Raw genomic sequence first — 22,539 nt, 5'->3', positions numbered from 1 at the left:
TGGGGGAGAGGGCATAATAACTCATCAATAAATGATAGCTGTTGTTGTTTATATTTATGGTGGTACCTTTGACCTAGCTAGGGAATTAAAGAGGGGAGCCGAAGGGGAAAATGAGTTCAGTTCTGGATGCACTGAGTTAAGAGGCACTTTTGGTCATCCAGGTGGAGGTGCCCAATAGCCCCTCTATACATGTAGGTATGGAGCTCAAGAGATATAATCTAACTGGGTCCGACCTCATCATGCACTTCCCCGTTTAACGCCCCTTCCGGAGTAGGGGGTGGGACGGTGAGCATCATTTTTATTTTGAAGGAGCCAATGTACTGATTTCAATTAAAATGAACAACCGGTACATTAGGGCACTGGGTTAGCTGGGTGATGAGAAATTCCAAAATCCTTCCTGAAAACCAGAAAGCTACATGGATCAAGAAGCCTCAGCTCAGATCTAAACTTATTCCTTGCCTCTGCATTTTTTTTATTACAATCTTGTATTTAAATTTCCATCAGTAAATACAGATCCAGGTTTTAGGTTTTTGAGTAGTTCTTAAGGCAAACTTAATACTACCATTCCTGTTCCCTAGAGAATTATGGAAAGACAATTTTGGAATATTGTTTTCTTGAGTCACTGCTATTATTTCTAACATATGCAACACTTTTTGCCAAGTAAACGTAACATTTAAATCACAGAAATACATAAATACATAAATCTTCAGGGTATACTGTCACTGATTATTTTAGAAGTCCAATAATAACTTCTATGCACTCTGATAAGAGACTTTTGCAGTTCTTTTTAAGTATTTTCACTGTCTCAATGGTAAAAATAAGGAATAAATGACCTCCAGTTTAAAAAAGGTAGTATCAACAAAGGCCCAAGCAAAGGAAGATCACAGTATCATTTTGGGAGGTGTAAACGATTTGAATTCACCCAAATTTTCAGTATTATAGTGATATTCAATAAATTTAAGTGTCTAGATGAAATTCAATAACTATCTTAAATATACTTTCATTTCACATGGAAACTGGCTTAGCAAAGTAAAGTGCCAAGGGAAAAGGAGGGCGTAGAGACCACTAGATTGAATGGAGACAGAGGAAGACAAAGTGGCAAGGTAGTGGGTGAGAAAGAGGAGAAGCCAGAAAGCTGTGGGGGAAGAAGAAGAAGAGAAACACAGACACCACGATGGTGAGGGTGGGTGAGAAGGCAGGCGCGGCAGGGTGACAAAGGCTGAGTTCGTTCTCAGGAAACATGCGGTGGAAGCAAACTTCTAGCCCGAGGCAGACTGAGGTCTTTGGACGTTAGTGACTTCTACCAGAGCTCAGAACCGTGCTGTGGGCTACAGCACTGTGAGCCACACTGAGGACAGGGTCAGGTCGCCAGATCTCTGTTGTATGGGGAAAGGGAAGAAGTCTATTCTTTGCATTGTTCTGGAGAAGCACATATGAGGCAGGGATCATTCATATTTTTGGAAGCAGTTTCTACACAGCACCAAACCAAATGCACCACTTGGGGAGAAAAGAAGAAATGATCTTCTAGACAAATCTACCGAGCGACTACAGGAATGTCTGCACTTTCCTCTGATTATTCAAGACTTAACTTCTTTGCCTATATGCACACTGTCGACGAACCACTGAGAAATAACCAAGGGAAATAAATGGCCGACGGTGTCTGATCTCTGAAAACATCTTTTCCCCTCCCTGTGTCACAAAAGTGGAGCCAAGCGCTCAGCTAAGCTGTGAGGGTGGGGAAGGGGAAGAAAGAGCAAATATCACCCATGATAGTGTCCAAGATTCAGAAGCACCCTGCCGGTACAGAGAGAAAGCTGGGTGCCGGCAAGCTGATCATTTTTCAGCCCAAACAACTTTCCGTGTCTTCTAGTTGATTCCTGTGCAACTGAGCACCTCAGTGGGAAAGCTGAGAAAAATCTGCTAGGAAGGTAACAAGAGCCATTTTCAAAAGAGGGTTTTCATTTACGAGCAGACGTGCTTTGAAAAGCAAAAGGGAACTTATATACAAAGCAAACAGGAAGACTACGGAAAGAAATTCCAACCTTTGTTGCAGGCCGTACCTTCACAGGCTCATTCAATGTCAGTAAGGAAAAATTAATCAGAAAAACTTGGACCCACAGTTCCACACAGAGACATGGAAAAGTATAATTCTAGGTTACTGGAAGAGTCAGAAGAGGTTGTCCACTTTGGGCCTGGGGGCTGTTCAGAGCAGTGTCAGACACTGAGCATCTAGGCAAACGGTCTGATCACTTCTAGACTCTCCTTCATAGGCATGAAAGAATAACCAGAAAGAAAGGTTTTTAAATGACTGTAATATATGAGAAATTATGTGCAGGGGAAAGGGGGCATATGGGAACTCTCTGTACTGTATGCTTGATTTTCTATAAACCTAAAACCTCTTAAAAATAAAATCTATTAATTAAAAAACTAACATGTCTATAAGCCCACTGGTTAAAAGCCTGGGCTATGGAGTCAGAGCCCTGGGCTTGGTCCAAGATGCCACTTACTAACAGCTATTAGGTCCTTGGCCAGATAAGCCTCTTCACACTCAGAATCCTTTGTAAAAAGTGTGGCAAAGACAAATAGGACAATACATACACCACAATCCTTGGCCTGTCTTAACAACTGAATTTGAAAAAAATTTTTTAATAATCATCTGGTGGTTTAGGCCATAGGACTGATTTTTTCCTTCCTTATAAGGCAGTTATAGAAATGGTATCAGAGAATTATACTGTCATCTATGAATTTTGAAATCATTTTTTAAAATGCTTTCTTTGGAAAACAAGGGGTTAATGTGGAGCTCCCTCTTTCAGAAACTATGAAGATGGCGATAAAAGCATCAGAGAAGAATTATTAACAGTAAAGATCTTTTCCAGCCAAGTTATGTCATAGGTTTAACACAGGATAGATTTTATGGTAACAAATGTAGTTTCACCTTTAATAAGAGGTAGTTACTCAACCATCAGCATTGTAGATTATCGCTGTTATAAATACCTTTTGCTTAAGAGAACTAGTGTAATGTCAATCAAATGCAGGACTCTAGAGAGGACCTAGGGAATAAACAGTACTAAATGTCATTTCCACACCTTGAAAGTCATTAGAAATTATGATAGAATAGACATTTAAAGACAAATGCAAGCATTATCAACTGGAGGAAAGGCATATAAGCTCTGAATGCCCAGCTTTTAAAATAATGATGGCTGACATTTACTGAGCATTTACCACAGGTGATGTGTTAAGACCTTGATAGGTATTATGCTATGTCATCCTCACAACAACCCTAAAAAAGTAGATACTATCCTTTTTCCCTTTTTAAAGAAAAGGAAACTGTGGCAGAGAGGTCAAATAACCTGTCCAAGATCACCCAACGAGCACATCAAGTTCTGCAAAGAGCTATGTTTCTGAACAAAGTAGAGCCAATGAATATCATTTATTTGGGCTTTCAAGAAGTCTATGGCATGGTGTTCATACCAAGAGTTATTTATAAACAAAACCAAATGATGATTGGGCTAAATGTTTTGTAATGGATAAAAAAACATATTCACTTAATAATATGCCCCAAAGAAAGAGCTGAATTAGTATCTTGATGACAGATGTGTCAACACTAATCCTTGCAGATGGATCCTGGATTAATCTTATTTCACATTTCAGAAATAACAATGAAGTGGAAGTAGAGTCACAAGTCTGAGTTTGTGGATGACGTTAGTATTTTTCAAAGAGTAAAATGCAAAGCAACCACAGAAGAAGCTCACAAACCATGAGGAGGCTCCATAGTGGCAGATGACCTTCACTGTGGGCCAGCAGGCTCTTCAGCTAGACAAAACTAAGCCATCTACACTTAACACATAAGAAGCACTAAACTATTAGTTTTATGGGAAATGGGATTTTTGGAGCTCTTATAGACTATATTGATATGACAAAAAGGTCTAGAAGATAGTGTACATTTCTAGGAAGAGTATGGAAAGCAATCCAACAAGCATAATTACTTTGTAACTAGATTATGAAACACTCCCGCTGCCCATATTTTTTAGGTATTAATTCATCTTTTATTGAGATCACTGTAGTTTCACATGTAGTTGTGAGAAACAACAGACAGATCCCTTGTACGCTTTGCGCAGTTTCCCCCAAGAGTATCATTTTGCAAAAGTATAGGACCTATGCCCATATTTACAAACAAAATTCTACTATTCGACTCCTTCTGGAAAACACTATGCAGGTCAGGGAAATACACATCAAGAAAGGCACAGGGGCCTAGAGATGGCTAAGATCAGAGGAGCTGAAATGACTAGAGGAACAGAGGGGCTGCAATAGGTTAATCAACTACAAATCTAGATGCCTCCAGTCTAACAAAACAAAGTCAGGGATGGATTTTTAAAATGACTTTAAAACCTATTAGTTATACAGAGGGCACATAGGCTGTCTTCGGGCTTAATTTCAGATTCTAGAATATTAGAATCATGTGGACTTAACATTTAGGCAGGATGGCAAATGATATCCTGTGAAACACTTAGACCACGGAGTCTGATTGAGGAAACTCCCCCAACTCCTCCCCTTTCCTCCCAACCCCCCACCACTCAGTACTGTGGGACCGCCCGCAAGTTACATTAACTCCCTAAGTTCATTTCCTCATCTTTCATCTGGGGATAATAATGGCACCTTCCTCCGAGGGTGGTTATGACCATAAGGTAAGAAAATTCATGCAACAATGCCTGGTGCAAATGAAGAGGTTATTGTTAGCTAAGGTTGATATTATTCATTTAAAGACCTTTAAAGCACGGTTTCTAAACTTTGGCGCTCTTGACATTTTGGACCAGATAACAATTTGTTGGGGCAGTGTTAGGGGCAAGGGGTGTCTTGTACATTGCAGGGTGTTTACCAGCACCCCTGGACTCCACCCACTAGATGCCAGTAGCACTCACACTCCAGCTGTGGCAAGAAAGTAATGTCTCCAGATACTGCCAAATGTCCCGAAGGGGGCAAAAAAACAAAAACAACAAACAAACAAAAACACCCAGGTTGAAAACCACTGACCACTGTTTTAAAGGAACCAATTTAGGACAAGAAGATGAGGTACTACTTTCTACAGTGACAGCCATTTTCTAGTGAAAGCAACCAGTGCGACATACTAAAAACATAAAAAGGTTCAAGAAGGATTTAGAAATAACACACACACACACACACACATACACAAACTCAATGTATAAAGTTTCTAAAAGACATTTGGAGTCTGGGTACTTCTGACGCTGAGGTAATGTAGACTCTCTCTTACTGACTTTAAACGATTGTCTGGGGCTGCTGCCAGATAGGATGACACATTATGTGGATGATCAGACCCACCTAGTAGGAGACCTGAGATGCTCCCTGTTCCTGAAACCCACTTATAAACTGCACCTGCAGCAAAAACACCCTTCGTGGAGCCCTTGGAGGGTACTGAGTTCTACAAAGTGTTCCTGAATCTCCCTGAACATCAGAATCATCAAGGGGAGCTTTTCAAACATGGAAAGTTTCAGGCCTCATCTCTACATTTTAATTTTGCATCTTAGGGTGGGGAGCCCAGACATCTGTACATTTAATAAGCACTGCCAAGTAATTGGGAACATCTGGTCAGGTAGACAGTGTCTTAAAATACGACAGAGAAGGTCAGGTTCTCTTCGACTCTGCCCCATTTCAACTTCAACCTTAGGAAGAGACCTACAGACCATACAGTACACTTTATGGGAATAATTATAGACTGTACCTGGATATACTACATTAGTGTTGCCAATCAACGTTAGCAACAAGGCTTTTACCCAAATGGAAAGTTCAATGTGAAAGTCAAGGTTTTATAATAAAATAATTACTTAGGTATTGCTTTAGAATTATTACTTACAGTAATAAGTCTTCAGTTATCTCCAGTGACAGCTTTTGCTAAAAATGCCATCACCTGTGCTCAGACAGAACAGGGGTTACTATGCTTAGTCACGGGGAGCAACGTCAAATGGTCCTCGTACATACATTGAAAATGACAAGCAGGTGAAAAGACAATCCTCATTCCATTTTCCCATCAACAACACCAGAATAGATGCTTACTAATGTCCGGTGGAAACGTTTGCTTCAGCTGTAAGAGAGGGCTGCTGATTCAGTTAGAGGGATCTGAGCCTCACTATCATGTGGGTTTCCATCTCGCATTATGCAGTTTGCAACCTACAGGTAGGGTGACCAGCTGTCCTGGATTGCCTGGAATTGAGGACTTCCCAGCATGTGGAATTTTTCGTGCTAAAACTGGGCCAGTTGGTTACCCTCTGTACAGTCCCGAAGCTGCCTTGCAGCTGGTACCTTCTGTATCGCTTTTCTCTAAAGCCTTCTACATCCCTCAGATTGGTCCCTGTCCCCATCCCGCCCATCTCGAGCTCTAGCTTGAGCACCTTTCTCCTGAAGTAAATGGACTGAGGCAACTGGTCACAGACCCTAAGGTATAAGTCCATGTGGTCTGTGAGCTTCTTCCCATTGATGAAACTGAGTCAAAGAAAACCTAAGAGAACCTGACCTTCTTTCTCTCTTAATTCAAGACACTGTCCACTTAAATAGTGGCTCCCAATACTCAAAAATGTTTATGAAATATAAAGATTCCAGGACTTCCAACCCTAGACTGTCTAGAGATGAGGACTGAAAATCCCCAGGTATAAAAGCTTCCTGATAATTGTGATGTGCGGGAAGGTTCAAGAACACTCTCTAGAACACAGTGTCCCTTCGGGTGCCATAAAATCTGCTCTTGCTGCAAGTGCAGTTTGTAATTGTATTTCTAGAACAGGGGAGCATCTCAGGCATTTTACTAGGTGAGACTAATCTTTGTATCCTGTAAACTCAAGTTAAAACACAATATTTGATCTCAAGACATAGAGAGTACGGTACTTTGCTCAGACCAGCATTTCAGATGCCCCCTGCAAAAGTTAAACAACTTTAGGGACCTCCCTGGTGGTCCAGTGGTTAGGGACTTGGTGCTTCCACTGCCGAGGGCCCGGATTCAATCCCTGGTTGGGGACCTAAGATCCCATAAGCTGTGTGGCACGGCCCAAAAAAATAAAAATTAAAATAAATTAAAAAATTAAAAATCTAACCTTGATGTTTAAAGAAAAGTTAAACAACTTTACTTAAGTCATGCCTTAAATCAAGTCAAAAGTAAGGCTGAAACCTACTTAAATCACAATTTATATTTCTGAATGTTTGCTTTGAATGGTTAATTAATAGCATATTATATCCAGATATTCCTGTAAAAATCCCTTGTGGGATTTTGTCCTTCTTATACCAAATATTAACATCAACAATCACTAATCCAATATTTATAGACATCCAAGGCCCAGGGCTAGATTCTAGACTTTAAGAGAAAAACTACTTTTTTAAGTTACTGTCATCTTTTACAGACTTACGGCATCTGTGCTAATCTATGCAATCACACTATCATCAGGGCTTTATGCACACACACAAAACTATAGTTTCCAGGTGTTCAAAGATCACTCAAGAAATCCATTCACAGGCCCTGAGTTAAGAACAGCTGATCTAATACGAGCATAAATTTCTCCCTTCTGAGTGACACGTGGACTAGAAAATGCATGGCCTTCCTAGAAGAGTGTGTCTTGGAAGCCAATGAGACCACACTATCCCATAAATTGAACTGTGAAGGCCTCTTTCAAATGCTTATCACTTTGGCAATATTCCTGCCAAATGAAGAAACTCCTTAGGTCCCTGAAAACATCTAGTAGGCGGTTTATAGATTGTGTCAAAGGTATTTTTTTTCTAATAAAATTACAGTGAAACATGGGCCAAATAAAGCATTCCAAGGTCCAAAATAGAGACTGGGACTTCTTCACTTTCCCTGCATCAATTCCCATGCAGTCATTTTAGCTAAACGAGACTCCTTATTCATAAGCTCTGCAAAGGCCAAAAACATCAGGATGGGTTTTATCTTTGAAAACTTGCAGGAGCTGTTCTTGCCTAGCGCACATGAGCATGTGTGCACGTGCACACGTGCGCACACACACACACACACACACACCCCAGAGTGGAAGCCTCTCTTTTTCATAAACTCTCTTGGAAGGACCCTGGCGTAACTCAGATTCACCTACATTTTGGAAAATCCAGCATCCAGCCTACAGGCCTCCTCTAGAAAGAGCCTTTTGCCCATTTCTGCCATTTGACACCTAACATGGAATATATTGATGGTTCCTTTGTGTGGGTGATCCCTACATAAACTTAGTACATATTTCTATTTTATAAAGAATGTGTTAATAAGTTTATTCAAAATCCCGTCCATCCAGAATGAGAAAACGTAAAACTATTATTGACCTTTGGAAAAAATAAGACACATACGCATAAAAGTCATGATAAAATATGTATATATACACATATATGTATATGTGTGTGTATATATCTATATATGTATCTCCATATCCAACATGCAGCAAATATTTTATTAAACAGTCTTTGCCAGATACTTGTGAAGCTATACAAAGCATCAGACAATTCAAAAGTTAATTTGTATTTGGCTTGGGACTTCTCTCTGTGTTTTGTATGTTGTTTACAGGGTGTGGAATATGGGGTTGGTAGAAGAAGGGCATTGTCTAATAATCTGACTCAAATCCCTAACTGGCTTGACACTGGCTCCTACCCGATGGTACTTGCATCTCATCCAAACACAATGGCCAACAGAGCAGAGGAGCGCACCAGGCGACAAGGACAGCCAACTGGCCACCTGCATCCATAGGGAAGTAATTTACCACTCACCAGCAGGGCCACACTAGGCCTCAGCGTCCTTACTACGAATAGTATTATTTCACAGGTTTAAGGATTTAAATTAATAGCTATGAAGTGCTTAGAACAGTGCCTGGATCACAGAAAGTCTTCCATAATAATAGTAGCTACTATTACTAGCTGTTATTAGCCACTATTATTAATACATATTCAAACACTGGAGATGGCTGTTTTGCCTACTTAGACCATGCGGGTCTGTTTTAAACAGTAATATCTTCAATGCACTATTGCTAATGGTACGGATACAGATTACCTTCATAAATCTCTTCCTTCAATTCCTGGAGATAAAGGACATCTCATGAAGCAAGCTCACCTAAGCCTATTTCTACCATCCACTCAGAAACCAGTGTGCAAACCTGTGACCCATTGGTGTTAGAAAAGATAAGCTGTGCTCTCATTTCTACCCATATAAATTTAGTATTTCTTTCCCATCAAAGTCTTCCTGGGAGCACTGATTTGCCTTCTGCTTGCTAGCCAACCTACTATCCCCGAGATTAAAACTAGAGAAACTAACAGCCAAATGAGACCCAAGTTTGAGACTTTTCAACACAGAAATTAATGCTAAAAAATGAGACAGAACAAGACAATATAGTATCGGAAGGAGCTGTGTCACTCACCTCCACCTTCCCTGGACTGATGGATCATCTTACAAGCAGTTAACAGAAGAAACGAAGTAGCGAGGTGGAAACTCCCCTAATCCCTCAAAAATATCATGAGCTGAGTCTCAAGACAGCACAGATGATCTAAATCCAGTGATATATAAACATGCCACTTGTGTGTCACAGGAGACCAAATAGGAAAACGAAGACCAGTTATTATGGGTGCTTTTCACCTGACACCACGTCTGGAAGTCTGACTCTTGGCCCCCGGCTAGAGAGGGAGACCTAGATTCCAGCACATCTTCATGCCTCCTGCTCCCTCTCAGCTCCCCGGTGCACCAGGCACCGTTTCCCATGGGGCCAGGTTTAGGAGGAAGCAGCAAGAGGTAGAACTACCCTGTGAGTACAGACGGGGACCCCTCCCCCTCGAGCCCAGGCTCTTACCTGTGGCGTCTGCCCCCTCAGCAGGTGCACTCTGGCTGGACGCTGGGGCTGGATCCTTGACTCCGTGCACCTGAGCGGCTTCTTCCTGGTGTGTCAAAAAGGCAGAGCACAGATCAGTTTCCAGGGCTTGGAGCTTCAGCAAGGGATTCTGCCAGCAAAAGCAGAACATCTGGCTGGCTCAGTTAGATCCTGAAGCAACGCTGGGTCTGCAGCTCCTTTCTCCGGCGCCTGGCAGGAAGGGGGTCTCGGCCTCAGCTGCTTCAGGCAGGGCTGGTTGTGCCAGCATCAGAGGCGTGTTCTTCCACAGGCAGTCTCTGTTTCTGCTTCACGTCAATCCTAACGTATATTGATTATCTGTGACACATGGGACTGGTGATTTCGTCAGCAAGAGACACTGCACCCGGAGAACCAGTCTGAGAAGGTATCTGCTTCCCCAGTGGTTGAGCCTTTACGCTTTGCAAGTGTTTCATTCATTGTGCTGACATCAGGAGCGAATGACATTAGGCCCCTCCCAGGCTACCATTCATAAAAGCCCGCAGTGCACAGAGTTACTGCTGCAGAGGCCGCCTGGCAGCTGGGAGGTGCTTCGGGGCTCCCTTATCTGCATCTGCGTGTGGGGTGTGTGCGTGCCTGTAGGGGTGTGTGTGTGTGTGTGTGTGCGCGTGTGTGTGTGTGTGTGTGTGTGTGTGTCTTCTAAAGTTACTTTTCTCACATGGAATGGATACAGCTGCCTTTTACCAAGAACAGAGTGGAGGGACGGAGGGAGATGACCTTGGTCCCTCAGTCTGACCCAGCTACTGAGGGAGAAGCAGTTTACCGTTCATCACTGCCAGCACAAACTCCCCACTCCCCCTCCTCCTTTCTCATTTTAAATTCCTCCCGCGGTTCTTAATAAGAGCAAAGTCAGACAGACTGACGCACGTATGCTGCCGTGATGCAGACGCCCCGGCAAACTCATTCCCCCAACCAGGTGAAAGTGAGTCACGCCGAGTCCCTGGCTGGGGCCCCAGTCCCCTGCGATAGGGCAGCTCTGCAGGCCCCAGAGCTCCTGGTGGGGGGTGGGGGGCTACCCGGAGCGGAGCCGTGCGTCCTTTTCCCTGCTCTGATCCTGCGACACACGCATGCGCACACACGCACCCAAGCACCTGCTGACAGCCCGCCTTCACATAACCTATTCCCCTCATAACCACCCTCGTAACACACCCTCATAACCAACACCACATCCCACTCCAGACACACCGCCCCGGCCCGTGGCCCACACATACCCTCACGCCCTATCACACACACACTCTGCCCCAGATACACCCTCATTCCCATCTCCCACTCTCACACCCTACCCCACCCCTCGTGCCCTGACACCCTCACACCTCACCTCACATACACACCCCCGCCCCGCACCTCCTCATGTCCCAACCCCTCCCCTCACACATACCCTCATCATGCTGTTGATGTGAGTACATACGAACCCACAGCAGTGTTTTAAAAGCTGCTCACTAAGAAGAGAAAAACAAATACCGTATGCTAACACATGTATATGGAATCTAAAAAAAAAAAAAGATTCCGAAGAACCTAGGGGCAGGACAGGAATAAAGATGCAGATGTAGAGAATGGACTTGAGGACACAGGGAGGGGGAAGGGTAAGCTGGGATGAAGTGAGAGAGTGGCATGGACATATATACACTACCAAATGTAAAACAGATAGCTAGTGGGAAGCAGCTGCATAGCACAGGGAGATCAGCTCGGTGCTTTGTGACCACCTAGAGGGGTGGGATAGGGAGGGTGGGGGGGAGGGAGACGGAAGAGGGAAGAGATATGGGAACATATGTATATGTATAACTGATTCACTTTTTTATAAAGTAGAAACTAACACACCATTGTAAAGCAATTATACTCCAATAAAGATGTTAAAAAAAATAAGTAAAAAAATTTTAAAAACAGCTGCTCACTGAGTAATGTCTTATATCTGCTGTCTCTCGGCCAGTTTGAAAGTGGCAGGTCCCTCGCAGGCGCAGGACCCCTCCTCTGCTCAGCTCAGAGACGGAGCAGGACCTAGTTCAAACCTCCCTGTGCTCAGGGGCTGCTGCCTGGGAGCCCACAGCTGGGATGAAGCATCTGCCTGACACCAGGCCATTTTTTTATAGCTTCTTCTTCCTCTCTGGGATGTTTTCCCAGAAGCTAAGTGTGGAAGCAAGAGCCCAAGGCTACTGACAGGAGGTACAGAAGGAGCAAGGGCACCAAGTTTCTGGAAAGATTTACTACCCAAGCATCTGGGAAGCAAAAAGAATGATTCCAGGCAAGCTTCCTACTGAAGGACTTTGGACATTGGAGTGACTGGAGTGACCTCTCAAAAAGAGCAAAACTATTCTGAAAATTAAGAAATAATGCCGTGAGAATGTAAGATGGTACAGCTGCAACAGCAAACAGTTTGGTGGTTCCACAAATAGGTATTTCTAAAAATAGGCAGTTCCTCAAATATGGTAATTCTGAAAACAGAACTACTGTATGATCCAGCAAACCCACTGAAAGAATTGAAAGCAGTGACTCTAACAGATATTTGTATACCCATGTTCATGGCAACATTATTCACAATAACCAAGAAATGTATTATGGACTGAATTGTCTCCCCCAAATTCATATATTGAAGCCCTAACCCCCAATGTAACTATATTTGGAGACAGGGATTTTAAGATGCAATCAAGGTAAAATAAGGTCATAAGGGTGAGGCCCTAATCCAATATGACCAGTGCCCTTATAGAGAGAGAGAGAGACACCAGGGATGCACATACACAGAGGAAATGCCATGTGAGGACACAGTGAAAAGGCAGCCATCTGCAAGCCAAGGAGGAGGCTTCAGGAGAAACCAAGTTTGCCGGCACCTTAATCTTGGACTTCCTACCTTCAGAACTGTGAGATAATAAATGCTGTTTCGGCCACCGAGTCTCTGGTATCTTTTTTTTAATGGCAGTCCTAATAGGGTATTAGCAGATTAATACAAGTTGGAAGCAACCCAAGTGTCCATCAGCAGATGAACTGATAAATAAAATGTGATATATACATACAGTGGAATGTTATTTAGCCTTAAAGAGGAAGAAAATTTTAACACACGCTACGACATGAATGAACCTTGAGGTTATTATGCTAAGTGAAATAAGCCAGTCACAAAAGGACAAGTATCTAGAGCAGTAAAATTCATAGAGATGGCAAGTAGTATGGTGGTTGCCAGGGGCTGGTGGGGAAGGAAAGGGAGTTAGTGTTTAATGGGTACAGAGTTTGAGGTTGGGAAGATAAATAAAGTTCTGGAGCCGGATGGTGGTGATGGTTGCACAACAATGTGAATGTCCTTAATGCCACTGAACTGTATACTTTAAAATGGTTAAAACATTAAATTTTATGTTGTATCTATTTTACCACAATTTTAAAAAACAAAAAGTAAAAAAGAAAGAAAACCAGTCCTTCTCTACGTTTAGAGGGAGGACGTGGAACCAGCCACCTCCTATAAACTCTACGTGCTCTTGTAGATTCTACAAAGCAGGGGAGGACACGGCCTTCACACCGAACCAGAGGCCATCTCTGCTACGTACTATGCAGCTGACTTGGGGCAAGAATCTTGGCTATTCTAAGCCTTAATTTCCTCATGCATAAAAAGAGGCAATAATGACAGTGACAGTGGCACCTGCTCGAAGAGTTAAACAAGGGAAGGCACACAGAGCACTTTGCACAGCATCAGCACGTGGGAAACACTCAAGCACTGGACTCCATGGTTATTACGTTCATCTCCAAACCCCGGGGGCTGCTGGGCAGAGGGCTGGTGGTGTGGGAGGCCAGACCCCATAGCATCTCTTGACCTTGACTCATCACTCTACTCCCAGGGCCTCACCCTGCATCTGCCCAAGAAGGACCTGAGACTACGTGACTTGAAAGTTCCCTTCCAACTTTCCAGGAAAGGAAAGCAAACATGTCCGTGTACTGAGGCTGGTGCACAGAACCTGACAGAATGGATGCTTGGAAGGTGTTTGTGGAACTGAACCACGTGTTCACACAACACAAATCAACAGCAAAGAATCTCACTGCAGAGGAGCTCGTCAGGTCACGTTCTGAGGACTCTCTGCTCCCCCAGAGTGGGGTGTAATGCTGAGACCAGTTACCACTGGGAGTAGTCACAGGTGGTTCTCACCCGTCTTCCCCGCCCTCCTCCTCCCTCACTTGTACTCATACTGAAGCCAAACCGGCGCTCCGAGCGTCGAAGGAGATCCATTTGCACGGCTGGTTTGTTCCTCTCTCAGATACCAGATAGGAGGAAGCTTAAAGGAATGGGGGAGAACAGAGTGGCAAATGGAACAGGAGAGAGGAGATGAAGGTCTCGAGGGACAAGAAGACATCCAAGGAGAAGGGAAAACATAAACTGCTGGAATTGAGGACCAGGAGGCCGAATGGAAGAAACTCTGCACACCAACTGTCATCAACTATGTCCCTCCCCATCCCTCACTGACCCCTTACCTGAGGACCACCTGCTGTTCCTCAGCACAGGGAGAGAGTGGAGGCTTGGACGCCCTGTGTGGGATGGAGCCTGGTGACCAGAGAACGCACGACAGGGGAAGCTGGAGTCTTTACCTATGAGCAATCTACGCCACTGTCACATACATGTCCTTCCAGTGGGCAACAGGAGGAATCCAGCCTGTCCCATCAGGGCTGAGCCCCATAGAGCCTCCCCTGAGAAGGCTGGAGCACAGCTTGCATCACACACGTGAGGCTCATGCCCCCAGCAGCTGTACCAGCACACGTGCAGCTCCCAGGCTCCAGCAGCTCTCAATGCACAAAGAGATACACTGGGCTCTGGAGCGTGAGACTGATGTCAGCCCCTTCCTCATGGGGCTCCAGTCTAGTGGGGAGATGGCTACTACACAAGCAAACAAATCAAACAATAATGCCAGTTATTACTGTCATAGGGTGATGGAGGAAAGACACCACAAGCCCGCAGACAGAGTGAATAAGCAGCTGTTTCACTCTCCAACCTTGCCTGACTTGGTGACCTTTTATGCAGGAATAAGCTTTACCCCTATAGAAAAATGAAGGGCAGCCAACCACTGTGGCCCTAGTGCTACCTCCGGCCCTTCTCTTGCTCGGGGGCCGGGGTGGGGGGGAGGGGGGGCCTCCTGGTCCCTGTCAGGCTGCCCCCAGCCCCTCCCTGAGGCCAGCCAGCTGGCTTTTCCAGGTTTACATCCAAAGTCTCCCTGAATGGGTCTCTACGATCTGCAGGAAAACTGAACAAAGGCTGATGGACCCTCTAAAGGCTAATGGATCCTCTCTACGATCTGCAGGAAAACTGAACAAAGGCTGATGGATCCTCTAAAGAACAATGCCTACCTCTGCTTCCCCAGTTCTCCCATCTGGTCATCAAAGAAACCAGAGAGACGTCCGTGAAACCTAGGTATGGTTTTCTACAAGCTAATTTTTCTCTTTTACATAATGGAAAATACGCGACTTGTTTTAGAAAATACTCTACTCATTTTCTCTCCTCTACAATTACCGGGTCCCACTTTAGTTGGTTGGAATGGAGAACACCCACACAGGCTGGATGGTGGAATACTATTTTAGGATGCCTTTGTCTGCAATTCACCAGTTCCAGAGCAGAGACAGCTTACTTTTAATTTCTGTGAAGCGGTTTCGTGACCCTCTCCCATCCCTCTATCTATCCAAGAACTGTGCATAGATTCTCTGTGGCAAAATCACACTGGAAATCTTCTCAAAACAGAGGATACAACAGGGTCCCCAAACAACCCCATTTCTATTTACCACTCTCTTCCCTGAGCTTTCCTGTTTCCTGTGTAGGCTCCACCCCAACACACACACACACACACACACGAGCGCGCGCGCACACGCACGCACACACGAGCGCGCGCACACACACACGCACACACACACACGCACACACACACGAGCGCGCGCGCACACACACACACGCGCGCGCGCGCACACGCACACACACGCACGCGCGCGCGCACACACACACACGCACGCGCGCACGCACCCCACCCCTCCTTTCCATCTGCTCCCTGCCCCTACCTCCCCAGGCCTTGAATTCAGCTGTAGTTGCTTCACAGTCAAATTTCCATCAAATCTTGAGCCAGTTCTCATTACCTCCTCCAAAGAGGGCCCCCCAATGTCTCTTTTAGCATCTTGGTTTTTTCCTTCCCAACACTCACTATAATATAGAATTTTATTTATTTCTCTACCTGTTTATTAGCTCTTTCCAGCTCCAGAAGGGCTGGTAGCATGCTGCCATTGTCCACGGCTGTACCTGGCACAATGAGTAGAATAGGAGCCAACCATAAAAAGCCTGCCATTGAATATTAGTTTTGTTTGCCTGGACCCTTTAGGCAGTACTTGGGAGGCCCTTTTGAGTATCCAATTTCAAGCCTCCTTGCTGCCCTGGTTCAGAAATTTTAAAATGCTTACGAATCACTGAGGAGTTTGTTAAAGATGTACGCTCCCAGGCAGGGACAGACTCGGATTCTGTGGCCTGGGGCAGGGTCACTTAGATGCAGGAGGTCCAAGGTCCACACTTTGAGAAATACTGCCCTATTCCCTAGGGACTTGACCCACCCTAAATGCTGCCTTGGTTGCCTGTTTAGCTCTACCTGTCCCAGGAACAATAGCTTTTCCCTGCCTCCAGCCTTCTGACAGCCTCACTGGCCTCCAGCCCTGGTACCCCCCTCCTTGGAACGGGACCTCCACATCAGGAAGTATAAAGTATGGGGTGCTCAGAAGCAAGGCAGTGTTCCCTCCTGAACTGCTGCTGCCGTCCTCTGGATGTTCTTGCCAAAAGAAGTGGGACTTCCTCCAATGGTGATGGCTACAAAAAAACGCCAAATTCACCCCATCCCTAGGGACACTGGGCATTTGGCTAATCCCCGTGGGGCCTGTGTTGCTTATGTCCCAGTGTGCTTTGCAGCCAAGTCTAACTGAAGACCAGCACACCTCGGCTCAGCCCATCCCAGCTTCCTCAGGATGGTCAGCCCTCACTGTCCTGCACTACCCAATGGAGAGATTCAATATAAGAGAACAAGCTATTCACTTCAAGTAGTCCTCTGTTGATAAGAGGATCCAGGTCCTATTCTGATAATAGCAGCACTTCTTTCTTAAACAAGGGCAACCTTGCCACCACACATGATAACCCAAACCAAATTTCCTTCCAGCCAGATGATTTGATTTCAACCTAGGAAGAGGGAGTCGTGTACTTAGTTTTACCTGTCTGTGATATCCTCAATATGTTTACTTTATTAAATAAACAATAAAAACAAGATGTTTGGGAGAAAATAATACAGTTCTATAAACTCACGTTTTAATACAGGACTCTGCAATTTTCTACATGATAAGATGCGGATTTTCAAAAAATAGAATATGTCTCATTTTCAACTCATGGAATGGACTTCAATAGTTTCCCAAGGTCATAGTGGTTGGTTCAAGAATGGGCTACAAGTCACAAGCCAGATAAATGAGACTCAAGTATGGAACTTTATGGATCTAGAAAGGACTCCATTTCTACTGTGTGATAGGCAGAATCTTAAAGATGGCCCCCAAGATTCCTGTACCCTGGTTACCCAATCAAACACGAATTTAGATGCTGCTATGAAGAGATTTTGCAGATATAATTAAAGTCCTAACTCAGGTGACCAAGGATACAGAGATTGCTTGGATGGACCTGACCCAATCAGGTGAGCCTTTTAAAAGCAGAGTGTTTCTTCCAGCTGGCAGAATACAACAATACAGAGATTTGGAGCACAGAAGGATTTGGTGCTGCTGGCTCAAAGATGAAGGGGCCCATGTGAGAGGGAATGCAGGCAGTGTCTAGAAGCTGAGAGCTACCCCCCAGATGCTGACCAACAAGGAAATGGGGTCTACAGTCTTACAACCTCAAGGAAGTAAATTCAGGCAATGACCTGAATGAGCTTGGACATGGACTCTTCTCTGGAACCTCCAGATAAGAGTCTATCACAGCCAATGCCTTGTTTTCATTTTTGTGAGACCTTGAGCGGAGAATCCAATGGAGTCTACTCAAATTTATGAACTACACAACTGTGAGCTAATAAATGGGTGTTTGAAGCTGTTAAGCTTTGGGGAATTTGTTTCACAGTAATAGAAAATTAATATACACTGGAATTACTAGCTGTAAGAACAGTGTGTCCCTAGAGAGGAGTCAACCCAAAGATAAGGTCAATATAGGAAAGCAGAGTCAAAATGGAAAGAGACGGCATCTACATGACGAGTCTTTAATCCCTGGATCTAGCCATTTGGGAAGCCTATCCTGATCCTGAAGTTTCAGGCGTGTGAATCAATAAAATCCTGTTATTTATGAAAGCCAGCTTGAATTGACTTTCAGTCACAAGGAAGAAAACCCAGATATTGGAAAAAAAATTCTCACTCAATTCTGATCTAAGGCCCAACCCTATAGACTGGGTTTGCATTTCAATAGAAAAAGACAGCTGTCTATTCCTACAGAAAAAAATACCATTCAGCCAACTCAGGAGTATCAAGGGCCTGAATAAGCCTCTTGCTAGACCATTTTCTCAAAATTAAAACAATTTGAGGGAGAAACACATCTCAAACAAAACAGTAAGTACCATCTGGAGGTCTGATATGGCTTGATGCCAAAACATATCTATATGCTAAACTATGGATGGTAATAAAAAGACAATCAAATCCTTCACATGGAGACCCACACGTAGACATGTGCACATACACTCAAAAAGGGGCACAATTTGCCTCATTCCAACCGTCATGGGAACCTATGACTAAATTCTACAAGCGTTGGGAAAATGAAAAAAAAAACAAAAAAAGGTGGAATCAGTGAGTGTTAAAACTGAAAGCAGTCCTAGAGTTAACCCAATTCAAAACCTGCCTCAATTTCACAAATGAAAAACTAAAAGAAGTTGATGGGATGCTTTATGATATGCAGTCTGGGAGGTGGAAAAAGTAGTAGGAGGACCCAATATGGCATGTTTTCTCAGGGAAGGGGAGATCCATTCATTTTCTTCATATATCCGTTATTTTACTTAAATGAAACTGAAGCCAGGAATGGGATCTACTAGGATGTGGAGAGGGAAAACCATATTTTTTCTCATTTTATCCTTCAAGCAACTTTTTGAACTATTGACTGCTTATTGATTATATGGACACGGGGAAATGACTAAAACCAAGGATCAAGGTGGATTAGACATTGACGATCTCAAGTCTAGAATATTTTCCAATCAGGATCTATGACACCCCAACAAATAATATCTTCTGATGTTTTACAGAGGCAGATATTTTCCAAACAGGATCCAGGGGACCCCAACAAATAAAATCTCCTGATGTCTTATAGAGGCAGAGTGTGAAAGTTCAGCTCAATGCCAGAATGGACACTTAATCAGGTTTTCAGAAACCAACTCCTGTAGTATATACTCCCAGAGACACCAAAACTCATGGAATGGAGAGGCAAGTCCTATCAAGAGACCCAAGGTCAAAAACTAGGAGCTTGAGACTGGCAAAAGAAAAGCGAGGCTGGCAGGAATCAGATCTATACTCACAACCAGTAGAAATAAGAAATGAGTTTTTCAGTTCACTGGGAAAGTACTGGGAACACACCCAGAGACAGATGCTCATAGGTAGCTATGTCACATCATGTATCACCTTACTACATAGAGGAGAGCTCGGGTCAAGCACCAGCTCTGGAATCAAATATAGCTGAGCCCCATCTATCTGTGACAGAGCAAGTGGAATTAAGAAGTTTAAAAAGTAGATGTGAAATACGAGATGTGAAATACGAGATGTGAAATTTGGAGAAAATATAAAGCACATATGTAACATCTTAAAATTGCTATAATCGACAATTACAACATTAGGGTCCATAGAAACATCTGGAAAGTATTTGTGGACCATGCTTCTTACAATGCTCAAGAAACTGTTTTTTTACTTTAGACTTGCAAGTTGGAATGGAAGGAAGAGAGCAGATATGGAACTAGTGGGTTCTTTTTAAAGAACTAGAAGGCTGTGTGTTGGAGGCTGTGGTATATAAATAAAAGGGACAGGGGCTTCCCTGGTGGTGCAGGGGTTAAGAATCCGCCTGCCAATGCAGGGGACACGGGTTCGAGCCCTGGTCTGGGAGGATCCCACATGCCGTGGAGCAATTAATCCCTTGGGCCACAACTACTGAGCCCATGCGCCGCAACTGCTGAGCCGACGTGCCTGGAACCCGTGCTCCGCAACAAGAGAAGCCACCGCAACAAGAGAAACCCATGCACCGCAACAAAGAGTAGCCCCCGCCCCGTCACAACTAGAGAAAGCCTGCGCGCAGCAATGAAGACCCAACGCAGCCAAAAATAAATAAATAAAAAAATTTAAAATAAATAAATAAAAGGGGCAAAGAGCAATGAAGATAGGTAGCATAACAAAAAATTCTACCTTACATATCCACTTGGAGATGGAAGGAATACTTCTATAAAAAATCAGCTGTACAAAGAGACTGAAAGAGAGTTCATTTTTAAAAAGTACAATTAGTAGCAACTGATCATGAGTCAAAAACTAGAAACCACCATACAATGGGTTACAGCAAGGAGAATGAAAGCTAAAACTACGTGCCAAACACGTATGAATCTCATAAACAAAATACTGAGTAAATGAAACCAGACACAAAAGAGTACGTCCAGCCCATTTATAACAAATTCAAAAAGAGACAAAACAAATCTACTTAAGTCCGAAGAATAGTTATCCTTACAGGGGAAGAGTGAATGGAAGGAATTAAATAAGGGCGTCTGGATGCTAATGATGTTCTGTTTCTTGATGCTGGTTACACACTTTGTGAGAATTCATCCAGCCATACACTTATGACACGTGCACTTTTCTATATGTATTTTCTATGTGCATTAAAAATATTAAGGTAGTATTTCCCACCTTTATTCCATAAGAGTCTGTTGCCTAAAGAAATGTTATTATGGGGTTATTCCATGAAAGAGTTTGGTGTTCTCTAAGTTTGGGAAATGCTAGGCAAGACCGAGTTTAATATGTTCCCACTCTATCGGACGTCTCCATCAATGAGTCTGAATGAGTCAACCCTCCCTCCATGGCCTTGGACCATGAGCTGCCCCTGCTCAAGCTTTCCTAAGGTTTCCTCCAGCCCCCAAATCTTAGCCACAACATGATCTGCACATCTGATTTATCCCGACTGGAACAATTCCACTTGAGCACACACTGTTATCAACCAGTCTGGAACAGCATCACCACTTTTTCACGGAAGAGCGCGTATTTACAATCTGGTGCTGACTGCTCTTTCAGAGGCCTGTCTCCAATCAGCACTCCTGCACCCATGTAATCCCAGAGCAGTGAACTAGCACATTTCATGTAATTTGCAAGTACAATAGCATGAAGGAATACAGAAAAGCAGATTTTCAAAGAGAGCATTTTGCAACTGTAATTTGAGAATGCTCAAGTCATCTTCACATTCTCATGGGGTTGCAGCTCACAAATCAGAGTTTCTCCCAAATACTTGAAACCTATCACAGCTTGACTCTTACAATCACCTCATTTTTCTAGTCACTTATGTCAAAACAAGTCAGTGCTTCTTTACAACCAGCATTTTGCTTATTCCCAGTGGGGCAAACAGCTGTGCTCACTGATTCAGGCTCTTGCCTTTTTTCTCTCAAACCTTTTTTCACTCTTTTTACCACAGGCAAGATTGTGGAATCTGAAGACTGTCTCCAATGCACAAAGGAATAACAAGCAGGGTTCTGTGTTGTTATCTTTAGGACATTTTCCACAACTTCAGTCATTTATTTAACTGGGTTTAATTAGGCACCTGGCTTACCTTTGGCTACTCATTTATGCCAAGTTCTACAGTAAAAAAGAAAAAGGAAAACCACCTAAGTTCAATTAACTGTCATATTTTTGGAGGCGGAGGAGAGATGGCATCAAATGACGAACAATTTGCCTGAAGCCCATCATTTCTCTTCCTGGCATCTGAACATCAAGTCTTTTCATTCTTTTTGCCATGATCTTAGTCAGACATACCACCCACTGCTCCTTAATTATACAATGAGGGCAAGAGAAATTAGAGTATTCCAAACCAATGTCTTAAGCTAAGGCATTCACAACAGGGATCCTAATTATATTATACTGATTTCCAATGGGAGAATTAAATTATATATTTCAAAGAAAATCTAGAACAAGCTTAACACTGTGATGTCCAGTTCAGTGGGAAACCATTTGCATTGGAAAATGTGGCTTCAACGTCTCAAAGCATACTAGAGGACCATTTTGCAAATACCAAACTATATCACACTCCATGGAAAAATGGTAAGCATGATCATATTTGAGACTGCAAAGGGCATTAGAAAAAGCAGGAGTTGGGAAGATAAAATAAAATTAAGAGAAAATTTTACAAATGTAACTGTCACAACCATGGTTATATAATCCTGAAGCAAAGTTGAAAGAAGCATAATGAAATGACTGCTGGACTTGGTTTAGTTCCAAGACATACTGTGCAGTCTTGCAAATTATATTTTAAATGTATCTGCTCCAGAGCAAGGAGAAACAGCACCCAAAGAAGTGCAAGGAAAACACGTTCACTTCAGAGTAAAAACATTTAAAGTTTTAATCAGAATAAATTCCTAGTACTAGGAAAAAGAATAATAAATTTCACGATTGACGAATTCACGTTCATACAACCAGCAATGAC

General features: G+C 43.5%; 1 protein-coding gene across 4 annotated transcripts in view; it reads right to left on the bottom strand.

Annotated features, from left to right (window-relative positions):
* FAM13C (family with sequence similarity 13 member C) overlaps positions 1-22,539 on the bottom strand; it is a 130,236-nt gene that overhangs the window by 30,378 nt on the left and 77,319 nt on the right. For all 4 annotated transcript variants that reach the window (XM_061181740.1, XM_061181720.1, XM_061181734.1 and 1 more), the window contains one exon: positions 9,831-9,915. In XM_061181740.1, coding sequence (XP_061037723.1) covers positions 9,831-9,915 — 85 coding nt within the window. The remainder of the gene's footprint in view (positions 1-9,830; positions 9,916-22,539) is intronic.

This window comes from Eubalaena glacialis, chromosome 1, assembly GCF_028564815.1.
Source record: "Eubalaena glacialis isolate mEubGla1 chromosome 1, mEubGla1.1.hap2.+ XY, whole genome shotgun sequence".
NCBI classification, from domain to species: Eukaryota; Metazoa; Chordata; class Mammalia; order Artiodactyla; family Balaenidae; genus Eubalaena; species Eubalaena glacialis.
Note: the sequence above shows the minus strand (reverse complement) of the source record. Positions and strands in the feature narration are given on the sequence as shown.